This window comes from Mustela nigripes, chromosome 3 (genome assembly GCF_022355385.1).
Source record: "Mustela nigripes isolate SB6536 chromosome 3, MUSNIG.SB6536, whole genome shotgun sequence".
Taxonomy (NCBI): Eukaryota; Metazoa; Chordata; class Mammalia; order Carnivora; family Mustelidae; genus Mustela; species Mustela nigripes.
This window is the reverse complement of record NC_081559.1, coordinates 2,513,571-2,528,029: the sequence shown is the minus strand read 5'-3', so window position 1 is coordinate 2,528,029 and position 14,459 is coordinate 2,513,571. Positions and strand designations below refer to the sequence as shown.

General features: G+C 44.4%; 1 protein-coding gene across 1 annotated transcript in view; it reads right to left on the bottom strand.

Moving 5' to 3' along the window:
• The window catches only part of ANKAR (ankyrin and armadillo repeat containing), a 65,141-nt gene that overhangs the window by 50,506 nt on the left and 176 nt on the right, over positions 1–14,459 (bottom strand). The window contains exons 2-6 of the mRNA XM_059392998.1: positions 12,792–13,428; positions 8,773–9,210; positions 6,797–6,960; positions 6,023–6,126; positions 1,112–1,292 (exon numbers count right to left, since the gene is read on the bottom strand). Coding sequence (XP_059248981.1) covers positions 1,112–1,292; positions 6,023–6,126; positions 6,797–6,960; positions 8,773–9,210; positions 12,792–13,392 — 1,488 coding nt within the window. The 5' untranslated portion in view covers positions 13,393–13,428. The remainder of the gene's footprint in view (positions 1–1,111; positions 1,293–6,022; positions 6,127–6,796; positions 6,961–8,772; positions 9,211–12,791; positions 13,429–14,459) is intronic.

The following is a 14,459-nucleotide window of genomic DNA, read 5'->3' as shown; positions in this document are numbered from 1 at the left end:
CATCTGTACCCCAATGTTCATAGCAGCAATGGCCACAGTCATCAAACTGTGGAAAGAACCAAGATGCCCTTCAACGGACGAATGGATAAGGAAGATGTGGTCCATATACACTATGGAGTATGATGCCTCCATCAGAAAGGACGAACACCCAACTTTTGTATCAACATGGACGGGACTGGAAGAGATGATGCTGAGTGAAATAAGTCAAGCAGAGAGAGTCATTATCATATGGTTTTGCTTACTTGTGGAGCATAAGAAATAGCATGGAGGACATGGGGAGATGGAGAGGAGAAGGGAGTTGGGGTACATTGGAAGGGGAGGTGAACCATGAGAGACTGTGGATTCTGAGAAAGAAACTGAGGGTTTTGGAGGGGAGGGGGGTGGAGTACCAGGGGTTGGGGTACCAGGTGGTGGGTCTTAAGGAGGGCACGGATTGCATGGAGCACTGGGTGTGGTGCATAAACAACAAATTCTGGAACAATGAAAAGAAATGAAAAAAATAAATAAAAAATTTTTAAAAAGAGCTCATTAAAATTTTAAATTTATGGACATTGAGACAAATACATGGTAAATAAAGGCCAGTGGATCCATTAAAGTGGGTGAGCTCACCACTTCTAGTTCCAGAAGCCGTCCTTCAAGGCCTGTTGAAACAGGTACAGAAATCTCATTCAGGATGACAAGTTTGTTCCTCAAGTTTGGGTCCCAGGACTGAAGCCTGACTCTGCCATTTAGTGCGATTTGGGAAAGATCCTTAACTCGCTGCATGTCAAATTTCTCACATGTAAAACAGGAATGATAACAATGTCCGAGTACCTTGAGAAAGTTTGTTAAAAGGATTTAGGAAGCGCCGGGCACACAAAAGCAGCAGTCAGTGCGCACGAGCCTTTATGAAGATGGGCCACGATGCGGTTCATTAACAGATTACTTTGTAACCCTACCAGAGATTTATAATCCAAAATTATATAGCTTCTAAGCTGCTGAAATGTGGAGTTTTTATTTCACATCGAAAACTTTATTTAACCTAATATTTATCCCTAAGATAGAAATTTGAGACATACACTTATCTATAACATATTATGTACACTAAATTATGTCAGAATTACTGAAATACCTTGCATTTCATAGCTTTTTTGAAGCCAAATTTTTTCTTAAATTGTTCATGTAATTGAGCATCTGTTAGGGGAAGCCTTTTTGGTTTCAGACTGTTCACGACTTCATTTATGGCTCCCCACCATTTTGTCTTATATAGTTGATGATAGAAAGCTTCAAGTTCAAAACAGATCACATAGTAGCTATAAAAACATGAAGAAAAAAGATAAATCTTTCTGACTTTTAACTAATTTGCTACTTTTTTTCTATGCTGACTAAACCATATTTTTTCTATAATAATTAAATATAAAACTGTAGTTTATTTTATTTTTTATTTTTTTAAGATTTTATTTATTTATTTGACACACAGAGATCACAAGTAAGCAGAGAGACAGGCAGAGAGAGGAGGAAGCAGGCTCCCTGTCGAGCAGAAAGCCAGATGTGGGGCTCGATCCCAGGACCCCGAGATCATGACCGGAGCCAAAGGCAGAGGCTAAACCCTGAGCCACTCAGGCGCCCCTAGAACTGTAGTTTAGATTGTACTTGATTGAAAAGGAAGGTCTTAGGGAAATACTATGTTATGCACTAGCTGGAGGCGAATGTCCTCTCTTCCTGGACCTCCACTTCCATCCCAGCTTCCTGAACACAGCAGACTTCTGCAGGCTTGGGGCATACTTGAGGACCTAGTCACATTTGTCTGAGGTTGTCATTCTTCCCACCCACCACGCTCTCCTCCGACGAGGACACTAGACCACAAATACAAACTAAGGCTGTCCTCACCCACATCCTGCAAATACAGTGCTGGTCCGGGAGTGGGACTTTTCACCTTGCCCGTGGGCCCTGGCTTGTGGAGGTGCCGCCTTCATGATGGAGGGCTGGCCTGACTCCCTGGACTCCAGCCTCCGGAATCGGGGACAGGCGCTCTGAATCTTACCCGGATCTGAAGGCTTTCACACCACAGTAACGATGGCTTCTAGAGCCTTAAGGAGCTGTATGAGTGACACCCGGGTGCTTGATTTACAGTGGATGACTAAACTAAATTTCTAGAAGAAAGTAGCTCACCTTCCTTCGGTGTCATATACGCTGCTAAGAGTAGACACCACAGAGAGATATGCCAGGTCCCAGATGCCTGCTTCCATAGATGTAGTCATAGGGGATCACACTGAAGATATCCTTTGGTCTCTGAGTGGCCCAGTGGCACACCATAGAGTCCCAGTGCCTACACCTCTTCTTTCTATGGTTCCCCAGTGCCGGCTCTAGCTGTGGTAAACCGTTACGGGGTCAGGAGTTGCTGATTACCCCTGGGGCCCCCGTACTCACTGCTGGACTCTTCGATCACTGCCGAGGCAATGCAACAGACTTATACATTTAACACACACCAGGGGAATGTGGGTTGATTTCTTCTAGAAATTCAATTTACTTATCCAATACAAATCAAGCCTTGAGAATCAGCAGGGGCCTATCCTACCCTAGAAACTGGAGAAGAAAGAGGGGGTGAAGGTGGCTGTGCCCTGAGACAGTCTCTACCACAGGATTTCGTGACCCGCCCTCCCCACCCAAGGGTGGATCCACAGCCTGCATTGGCCCAAAAAAAGATGACCTTGGAAGCACAGAAAGCCCACAAGGCCAGCGCCACAAGGGAGCCCTCGTCCAGGCCCTGCAGAGTGACAAACCACTGTTCTTACTCAGACCTTCTGTGCCGTCACCGCTACGATGGAGCCTCATACAATGACCCCATTCATACTCTTCCCTGGAAACCGGCACCCAGCTTCTGAGGAGTTTCCAGCACCACATTTCTGTGATATTCCACTGCTACCTGCTTCCTAATACCCACAGCAGTGTCACAAGGCTAGTCTGCTCTCCATACCGGTAAAATAAGATGTTTTAGTACTGGTATAAATTAATCTTTTTGCTCTGGTCATCGTCACCTTAATAATTCATGAATTCTTGTACTTTTATGGGTGGCCGAGTCCTGAGTATCTGACTGTGGTCCCTACGTTTTGATTCTGGTATGGCAGGAGAACCCAACCTGAACCAAAACAGTCTAGGACTGAAATGCTGCAGGCGTGCCTGGAAGGCTAGTGGAACTGATCCTATTTTCTTAAGGGACCTGGGGGTCCTAGGAGATCAACCACGCCGAGGAAAGAGAATATCAACCCACGCGAGTTCAGTCCAATAACAAGGCCCTTAAAAGCAAAGAGAGGAGATAAGGTGGCCTGCTTTCAATCATTCATTCCGATTACTCTCTGGTCCAGCGCCAACACAGAATGACCTCTCCAGCACAGAAAAGAATGACTATAAGCAAAATGACCAGAAAAGATGTTTCTGCACCAAATTATTAGGGGTTCAAGGCAGCACTTCCTTGAAACCAAGAAAATTAGGAGAGAAATTCTCCTTACTTCAGTAGATGGGCCTCAACACGTCTCACAGCTGATGCTGCTTTTCAGCACGCGTGAGCAGCAGCCTGGCCCAGAGGTGACGCGGACCCACAACCAGGAGAAACTGCATCGCTCACGCAATGGCGTCAGGGCTGAGTCCCTGCATGGGGCCTGCTGAGCGCCAGGGTCCCAGCAGCGGATCCCTACGGAGAGCTCAGACGGGAATGAGGGGACGTCACAGCACCTGAGCGCTGAATGAGCATCTGGCATCTCTAGGAAAAACTATGGGGGGGGGGGGGGCGATTCTGAAACTGAAGGTTCTGTAGTACCTGGTACGGGTACCAGGAAAATACTATTACTCCATTCGCCTGGGTCTGAGAAAGGAGCTCCTGCTGGTTTTGAAAGTCTGCAAATTCAAGTCCAGCTAACTGAGGGTCACCAACCCTGGTGACCAGATGCTTGCATTAGTCAGAAGCTAGAGCTCATTCCGCCACGGCATCCCAGGGCAACGGTGGGACTGGTCCCCTCTGGCTCAGCGGCAGTCTGTGTGCTTATGCCAGCCAGGCTCCCTCACCCACAACAGCCTCTCCCAAGTGCAGCTTTTCTCTCCCCCAACACCCTGTGCTCCCAGGATCTTAGCGTCCAGCCAGACCCTACGCCTGGGAGAATCAAGTGTTATTCAGAGGGGCTTCCAGGATCCTGTCCAGCTTCGCGAGGGTTGTACGTGGAGCCTATCGGCAGGTGCTGGGTCCCTGAGCGAGGGGGTTCCTCCTCCTGGGAGATGCACACCAGCTGTCGATTCTAGAGGCGTGAGCTCTATTGCTTGATTCCCTCCAAAACCAGGGTGGCCACCAGCCCCATGCTCTTTGACTTCATCTCTAGCCCCATGTGCACATTTGGGCTGAATTAATGGGACGATCCACCTCTCCTTGTATATCCTGCTTCTCCCTCTGCCTTGTTTCTGGTACTTTCCTCACTGCCACGCGTCCTGGTAGAAACTTAGAATCACTGTCTTTACTTCTTCACATCCCATGAACTCTCCCCGACTCCACCCCTCGGCCCACCACACCGAGCCTATAACCAGAGCTAGTTTCCTTACCGAGGCACAGCTAAGTTCAGTGCTCTCGTCAATCTTAAGTTGACTTGGCCTTTTCTTGAATTTGAGGCTTTCAACTATTCCCATATTTTGAAAATTCTCCCCATTTGGCTTCCATGCTGCCGTGCTTTCCTGGTCCTGCTCCCTGCGTCTTTCCTTGTCGGTCTCCTCTGCTCTTGACCTGCTTCTCTCCACCCCATTGAAAAGCGGCTGTTCTCCAGAGTTCTAGACTTGGTCCTTTCTCTAAATCACTTTCACGCCTTAAAAAACAAGATGAGGGGCACCTGAGTGGCTCAGTGGGGTAAGGCCTCTGCCTTCAGCTCAGGTCATGATCCTGGGGTCCTGGGATCGAGCCCCGCATCAGGATCTCTGCTCCGCAGGGAGCCTGCTTCCTCCTCTCTCTCTGCCTGCCTCTGCCTGCTTGTCATCTCTGTGTGTCAAATGAATAAATGACATTTAAAAAAAAAAAAAAAAAGATGAAAAAACTTCTTCTATATGCTTTTAAATCTCAAGTCTCTACCTCCTAATGACAATGCCCCAGCTCTACCTTCCATATTTCCAAACTTCAGCGTCTAAGATATGAAAATCCAAGAACATAATACATAAAAGACCCTAGCAAAACTTAGAGAAACATCCAGCTTCAAAAGATGACAGGCACAGGCGTGCCTGGTGGCTCAGTCATTAGGTGTCTGTCTTTGGCTCAGGTCGTGGCTCTGGGGTCCTGGGACTGAGCTCCGCATCCGGCTCCCTGCTCAGTGGGGAGTCTGCTTCTCCCTCTCCTACTTTCCCTGCTTATGTTCCCTCTCTCACCGTGTCTCTTTCTGTCACATAAATAAATAAAATCTTAAAAAAAAAAATAAAGATGACAGGCATAACAAGACCCAGCACAGGAAGAGGAGTTTAAATCCTATTTCTCTGGGCTCCTGGGTGGCTCAGTGGGTTTAGCCTCTGCCTTTGGCTCAGGTCATGATCCCAGGGTCTTGGGATCGAGCCCTGCATGGGGTTCTCTGCTCATCGGGGAGCCTGCTTCCTCCTCTCTCTCTGCCTGCCTCTGCCTACCTGTGATCTCTGTCTGTCAAATAAATAAGTAAAATCTTAAAGAATAAAAATATAATAAGAGTTAAAAAAATAATAAATCCTGTTCTCTGTGCTGAGTCCACTGCCCTTCCACGGACCCACAGGATTTGATCCCCAACTCCATCCCCATGTAAATGCAGCGATAGTTTTAAGAACCAGTCCCCATCGCTAAGGGCTGTTATACAGAACATACCAAAGAGCATGACGTGATAAATACACTATTTAATATTTTGTTGAGTCTGGATTTCATTCATGGAAGTTATAGTTCTAGCATCTCTGTGCTGAGGTATCAAGTTAGCCTTGGCATTTTGACACTTTCCTTGTTTTCTTCTAACGTTCAACAAGTTGTGGCTACTGTGAATGATTACCGAAAGTTCCTTACCTTTTTCCATTAAGTTCCATGACTGGTATGGAGTAATGTTCCTTGTAAACTGAATCTTCCACAAATGCATTGGCAGCACAATTCCGTATTTTTTCTAAATTGTTCTAAAATATAGGTTCTGTTACTAAAGATATATCTTTAAACAAGTCTACAAGACCAGTGCTCTAACCCCTGAGCTATGGAGCCTAAACAATTATGGTTTCTTTCAGATAAAATTTTATACTTGTAAATGTTAATTTTTTAAATATAATATCCCACCAGACCTTAATGATAATTGCATGTATCCAATTCCTACTTCAGGAGTGAAGAAAAAAATACAAAAGATAATGTAAAGAAGGTAGAAAAGCAATGATAATTCAAATGTTGTGTTTATATGAAACTCTAGATTAAATTATTATTCCCAAAATCTAGAGGATCTCTTTTCTAATACTAACTGTTGAGGAAAATGGAGGAATATGTAGTGAATGTTGAGGATTTTTACTATACTCTGATTATTTTAGGGCACATATGGTCCATTAGAGGCCTACAAATTCTGTAAGGATAGGTGCACCTCGCGTATTTATCGTGTCATCTCTGACACCTAACATACCTCGGATATAGTTTGCACTTAAATTCATGTATGTTACATGATATATGGAAAGATTCGTGAGTCAGGCAGATAATCATTTGGAGACTGGCCTAGTGCCGGTACCAGCAGAGACTTTTTGTGGATGGAGAATAAGATAAAGGAGTTGTGAAGTAACAAACCATTTCAGAAACAATAATAATTAAAACCTTAAAATCTTCTAAAGCATTCTCAATTGAAGGTGTGCTGATATCAAATTCAACTCCTCCATGAACATGAAAATATTGATCCTCTTTGTAGTGAAAATGCTGACATTTAAAATCTCGTCCATAAATAAACGGAGGCAATTCTCGCTCTGTCTTGACCTTGTCATCTCCAAAAATGAAAACAAACTTTAATTTAAAAAGTGAAAACAGCATATATGCAATCATATTTTGAATATACAGATTATGTTTTTAAAGCTTTTATGTATTTATTTGTCAGAGAGAGAGAGAGAGAGCGAGAGAGAGAGAGCACAAGCAGGCAGAGGCAGAGAGAGAAGCAGACTCCCTGCCGAGCAAGGAGCCCGATGCTGGACTTGATCCAGGACTCTGGGATCATGACCTGAGCCGAAGGCAGAGGCTTAACTCACTGGGCCACCCAGGCGCCCCAAAGATCTAAATTCTACTTTATGTAAACCAAGTGGAAAAAAGTCCACATTAAATGAATATCTTGGCAATTTTAGTCTCTAAAATCATTGCCTTAATATATATTTAAAACATGAAAATATATTTGTATCATACATTTTGGGCATTTTCTATAGTTTCATTGTAAAGACATTTCAAGAGAACAGCCAAAACATTATTCTACTTAATGATTTCTGTGTGTGAGTTCAAGACTTATATATTACCTCCAATTGTCAGAAAAAATTTGAAACTATGTCTCAGAGAATCTTGGGCTAAGTAAAAAAAACAAAAACAAAAACAAACAAACAAACAAACAAAATGTAACCTGAGCTGGCTCAGGTAAAAAGAGACATTAAAAACAAATAGTTAAGTATTTCTCATGGACAAAAATAACCAGCTCACCTTTTTGAAAGTCATAAAACCACACATACATTTATTTTACAAAAATAATTTTCTAAAACTCCAGTAATGATTAGGTTTGTCCAAAATTTTGATTTAGGAGCAGAATATGGTTTCATCAATGTAAAGCATACAATGTATTTTGAGAAATGTAAACGGCACAGAAAAGTTCAAGGAATAAATATAACATCTGAATATCACCACTTCGAACTATTAATACTGAGTCATATTTGCTTCCAAAAATCTAAGTAATAAAACATTACAGTTACAGCTAATATTCTCTGTAATCAAGGGCTTCTTGGTTCCGTCCACCCCGCCCTCTTACCTCCACCCCAGGATCAGAATGGTCATGAGCCCATTTTTAAGTCGTTCACGGATAAAGGTAATAATTTTCACCATTTGAATGCTCAGGAGACAAGTTTTGATTAAATGACCTGCAAAATTTCTACTGAAAACTTGCCACCTGTAGAAAGCCCACCATAATAAGCCTACATGCTTGGGCACCAATGGAAATATATAAATTGTGTACTAATCTGGGTGCAGGGAACAGTTTGCACGACGTGTCAGAGTCAATGCAAGTATGGTCCTATTTCAGTTCTTTAGTCTCTCACATCGGTTTGTGTGTAACAGTGCTAACACACTACTAAAGTTTTAAAATATGTTTTTGTCTCTTTTTCAGGAATGTAACACCATTCATGATCCTTTACTGCTCCATAATAATTTCAGAATCAATTTATAAACTTCCATGAAAAACACAATAGGGGTTTTAATAGAAGTGCCTTGAATTTATAGGTTTATAGATCAGATATGATACAGTCACAGTGTATCATATGTCCCATAATGAACGTGGCATATTTCCCTATTCTTCTCAGAATTTAAGTCTCCTAATAGGCCTTATAATTGGTATAAATATATACCAAGTACTACATACATATGGCAAATATTTTTAACTACCTTGGAGACATTGAATTTTGTTTTATTTTGTTTCCTAACAGGCTACAGCAAGGTTATATGCCTGGACACACCTACTACAAACAAAGTTTAATTTAAATATAAAATATATATATATATGTGCATATATATGTAATTATTTCATATTTGATTTTTATTGATACACTTACCTGAAAAAGGTGGAAGCAGACTACTTAAATATGGAACTTTCATCTTCTTTTTTAAACTCAATAAAAATGGAGTCAGAAAACATATTAACTTTAGGTATCCTATCCCTCTTCTGATTTCTTTTTTCTTCTCAAAGTGTTTTTGAATAACCTTTTTCTGGAGATACAATCTTTGCTGTAACCTCTGGTAGGTACAAATATCAAGATAGTCCTGAGTACATTTTATAGCATTTGTAAGCCAATAGGCTGCTTCAAATATAAAAACATTTTCATACTGCTGAACTTGTGTGGTACTGAACGTTAATTTCAGCATAATGTTTTCAGCATACTTCATAAAAACAGCTTTTTCTTCAGGGCTGTTGGGATCGTATGTGGGATCCTCATTCATGTCTTCGTCATAGATCCCATCAAAGTCTGGGTCCTTTGTGACATCAGTCAGGCCTTGACAGCAAAGAAAAAAGAAGATAGTGAAACATCGTACTTGGCTTCTGGATAAATAGAGAAGATTGAACACTGGGTTTCATCTTGAAATCCTACTGAAGTGACAATAAAGGGATAATGAGATGCCAAAAAACTTGTTAAAGATGAAAAGCAAGTGGATGAGTGGGAACTCAGCAGAGTAAAGAAAGACGGAAGCTTGTAGACTGAGGATGGATTCCCACTCCCTTTGGAAGCACGAAACCCAATACCATGGATACAATGTCTCAGATTTAATCACAGTAACTGTGGAAGAACAAAAAAATGTGATCTCTCTTTAAGCAGAGATTCAACTTTTCATTTGGCTAAAAGTATAATCTGCTGTTTCAAGCCTTCTATTACGTATTTCTTGTTTTTGCTGATATCAGAAGCTAAATATACATAATAGAGAGCTTTCTTGGTAACTGGGATGAAACAAATAAGAATTAAAACTTGATTTTACTCTATAAGTGTCAAATTTCCTATTACATTTTCTTCCTATTTATGATGAAATTAAGCACTTCCTTGTTGTCAAATTGTCTTTTTAAGGACGGGTACACTTATAATGCTACACTTCATCTAAGCTTGAGAAAACTGCATGGAATCATAAAATATGTCTTGGTAGAAAATGTGGAGTCTAACATTTGTGCCTTAAAAATGCAAACAATACCTCCATGTGCCTCCCTTTCTCTCTCCTTTCTGTCCTGCCCCAAAGGTATTAAAAAAAAAAAAAAAGACGATAAAAGCCAGAATATACTTGGATTTTTAAATGGCTACTATGATTCACTTCCCTCTTGCAAAGGTTAAATTAAGAAATTACAAAGAAACTGAAGTATTCCCGAAAAGTACTGAAGTATTTCTAAAAAGAAGATCCGCACGTGAGCGCGCACCTGCACCTGCTGGCGCCGCAGGCTCGGGGCCGGGGCGCCGCGGGGCCGCCGCGCAGCTGTCGCCGGCCGAGCACGAGGGCCCGGGACCCGGACGCACGTGGACCCTCCGGCCCGCGGGTCCCGGAGCCGGAGTGACCGCCGCCCCCGCCCCCAAGGACAGCAGGGGAAGGAGGAGGGGGTGGGAGCGTGGAACCTGCGGGGGCGGGTCCCCGGGTTAGAATTACCAAAAAAGGGGGGGAGGGGCAGGAAGGGCGGCTCCGAGCCCGAGGAGCGCAGCGAACCCCGACCGCCTCCCCAGCGCGCCCCGCCCCGCCCCGCCCCTCCCCCGCAGGGCTGGGGCCGCCGAGCGGAAAACCGCGCGGGGAGGGTCTGCGCGCGCGAGACCCCAAGCTCCTGCCCCGCCTTGGCCGGGCTCCCCCTCGGTCCAGGCCGGACGCCGCGGGACGATGGACCGAAGCGGAAGGACGGCCGGTGCGGCGTCTGGGGAGACGCTCCCCGCGAGCGGCCCAGGCTCCGGCCCGACCCCGCAGCCCGACGCCCCCGCCGCGCCTGGACAGCCCGAAGCGACCCGGAGCTTGCGAACCCGGAGGACGAGGAAGGGGGACGAGGAAAGGCAGGGGAGGGGGGGAGGGGAGGGGGGCGGGGCGGGGCGGGGCGGAGGGCGGAGCGCGGGGAAGGACTCTGCAGAGCCCGGCGGGGAAGGGTCCGGAAGAGCATCAGTTCCCATAGAAACGGGGGGGGGGACGTCCGGAGCGGAGATGCACCTGCTGCTCCCGGACGTTGGACGGTACCGCGGGGACCTGCGGGCTGAGCCGGAGCCGGAGCTGATGTCTTACGTGACGCAGCTCAAGGCACAAAGAATGTGAAGGTATTAAAGAAAGAACATGTGGGGGCGCCTTGGGGGCTCAGTGGGTTGAGCCGCTGCCTTCGGCTCAGGTCACGATCTCAGGGTCCTGGGATCGAGCCCCGCATCGGGGTCTCTGCTCCGCAGGGAGCCTACTTCCTCCTCTCTCTCTCTCTGCCTGCCTCTCTGCCTGCTTGTATCTCTGTCAAATAAATAAATAAACAAAATAAAAAATTTTTAAAAAGAAAGGAAATGTGATCACATGTTATGCAAATCATATGTACAAAGTCATAAGAAAGTAGAAAACGAGACAGGATCTAATTCAAAGAACTGGTTACAACTCAATCCGGAGGGTGAGGAAGGGAACACGATCCGTTGTATCGACCTCTACCTTAGGTTCTTTCAGTCTCGCCTCCCGCCCTCCGAACTCCTTCTTTCTGCGCCGATGCAAGTCTCTGAGGGTCCAGAGACCCTCCCAAAGCTAACACCCTCCCCGTCCCTGAGATGCGCTTTCTTTCGTTCGCGGCTAAGGGAACGATGTCTCTCTCAGGGCCTCAAACTGGAAACCCAAGAGTCTCCTCAGTTCTTTCCCGCACACTCGGTTGTTCCTACCACGATTCCCGCGGGCACGGAGCGCTCGCCGCGCCGTCCACAGGGCGAGGTGCTGCGGGATCTGAACAGGAAACAGACATACCTCTCGGCGCTCTTGAAGAGGAGCTTAAGGGCCGATAAGGGAGACGGAGGAAATCCGTAATTTCAGTACCAAACCACAGACGGTGTGTGGAAGAGAAGCGGCTGTGCCTGCTCCAGGCCTTGAGAAACCAAGAGCTGTAACCTGCGGAGGACTGCGGAAGAGTGAGGCGGGGCGGCGGGCAGGGCGGCGGGTAAAGGACCGGGAATGACCACAAAAACCATCCCACTGTACCTGTTGTGCCACGAAACGAGTATATATACACAATATATGTATGTGTAGTACAGATAGATTTGTATTAATGAATACATACATGTATTTGTATTTTAACTAAGAGTTACCCCTCCACATTCTTCCATCGCAAGAATGTTTCCCTTCTTTCCTCTCATCCCACAAACCTGATGTGATAAATGAAAGGATCCAAGAATGACTCACATAAGAAACCCTCCGTAAGTTCAATCCCCTACAGAAAACTAGATAATATGATCAGATTTTGATACGCTCTGTTCTCTACTGCTGCTACGACTGTTTTTTAAGAGTGGTGTTCGCCGATGGTTTCGTAAATTGCAAATCAGAGAGGTAAATGAAGTTTAACGTGGCCAGACTGATTCTTAGCCGTCTGCCTCCGAGAGAGAGCTGGCCTCCTGCAGAGGCCCTTGGAAATCCACGTTAGCCCAGTGTTTAAGGCAGTGATGTGGTCAGTTGCTCGGGAGATGCTCCAGGATGTAGTGGTATCCGTTGTGAATATACAGGCTTTAGAGAAATATGGCCTAAGAAGGAAGGAGCTTAAAAATTTAGTGAACCAAGAACAAATACTCATTAAACCAAATTCTACTAAAACACCAAAGCTTAGATTGCTGATACACATCTCTCCTTAACTTCAATTCTCCTATCATTCATTTTTGAGATTTATAAAAATGGCGATGTAGATGACTATCCAATCTGACAGTCATTTTGCTTCCAAGTTTGGAGATTTTTCTCATGCACTTTAATTCTACTATTGGCTCTATTGCTGATTTTCCTACGTGGGCTCCGCAAGACAAAAGGTATAAATTGAAAACTCCAACTGAGACAAAGATAAATAACTTTTAAATTAAAAAGATGGCTTCTAATAAAAATAAAACATGTTAGATTCTCTTACCTGCAGAACTAAACTCTGCAAAAATATCTTTTTGGGTTTGAGGCTTCCCGTCTGGATCAATGTCCATGATAGTACGCCACAGTTCAGAGAATCTGGCTCGTTTTTCTTTGGGCATGTATATCCCGTGCCACAATGCTTTCAGCATGTAGTCAATATTGATCAGAATTTGCCCAATTCTGGTATCATAATAAGCAGGTGGTAATTGACAAGAGGAACTCTGATCGTAATTAGCTTCTAAACTGATTGAGGGAATTTGATTTAAGCAATAAATTCCAACAGCCAACTCCCTTATGATTTGATGGACTTCCCTATAGTCTAAGAGGGCAGTCGGGTCCACAGGAGTCAGCAGGATGGCAGTGGAGAAACCCACATTATTCATTTGGGTCATAATTCCACACGGGAGGTCGAGCTGAGAGCGGACGTCGTCTTTGGTGGACAGCCAGCTGACCAGGGCCGTGGTTAGCAACTCCTGCACTTCACTCCGGTCGTACTTCTCAAAAAAAGCAGAAGCATTTCTCTGTACTGCCAAGTTTTCCAGGTAGGTTTCTTCATCTTGAATTTGATCAAATCTAGGTAAGCCTTTTTTGGGCAGTCTTAACATTTCTCCAATTAATTGGAGGTGGCCTTTCTGAAGTTTCTGTAATGAAAGAAAGGAAAAGACAGGCTGTGAAATCTGTCCTGCTAATGAAGTTGGATTTCTCAGATCCGTCTGCACCTTTGTCTTTAGTAGGTTGCTTCATGGTCAACCATGATAGTTTTCAATCTTTTTAAACATGTAACACTTTAAACAATTGAAGTGTAATTGTCATAAACATTAGCTTGAGGTCTACAACACAATGATTCAATATTTGTATATATTTTTAAATGATCACCACAAAAGTCCCGCTAACATTATCAACATGCATAGTTACAAAATCTTTTATGATACCTACTTTTAAGAATTTGTTCCCTCATCAACTTTTCAGAATGCAGCACAGTATCATTAACTACAGCTGCCGCGCTATGCATGACATCCCCATGACTGCTTCCTAACTGGAGGCCTACACTTTTGACTCCCTTCCAGCTTCACCAAACCCCCAACCCCTCCGGCAGCCACCAATCTATTCCCTGTATTTATGAGCTTGTGTGCTTTTAAAAATTCTACATATAAGCCTTTTTGTATATTTTTATTTTGTTTTCAGTTTTGTTTTTTTTTTTTTAAAGCAAGAAAATAAAGACCTGCTTAAAAGGAAAGACAGGAAGAGCCGATTTAACTTTCTGTTTCTACGTCACTAACTGCCTTTCTGTTCTTGGAATAAGAATGACCATAACCACTGTTTTTTGAGCATCTACTACTTGCCCAGCTCTCGACACATAATATTTTAGTTATCTCATTTAGTTGGCCCCTCTCTTATTGTGCTTCTCAACACTCGCCCTGCAGTTGAACCACCTAGAGCTTATTGAAACACAGCTGGACCCTGCTTAGAGTTTCTGATCCAGTCGGTTGGGTTGAGCTGGGTGATTTGCATTTCTGAAAAGTCAGCGATGATGCTGATGCTGCTGGTTGGGAGGGGACACTTGGAGAGCCCAAGGATCCGAGAGAGGCACTGGTATCCCCGCTGTGTAGACGCAGACATGAAGCTAGGAAGGTTACGGAAGGTGCCTAGGGTTTCACCTTTTCTGGTTCTA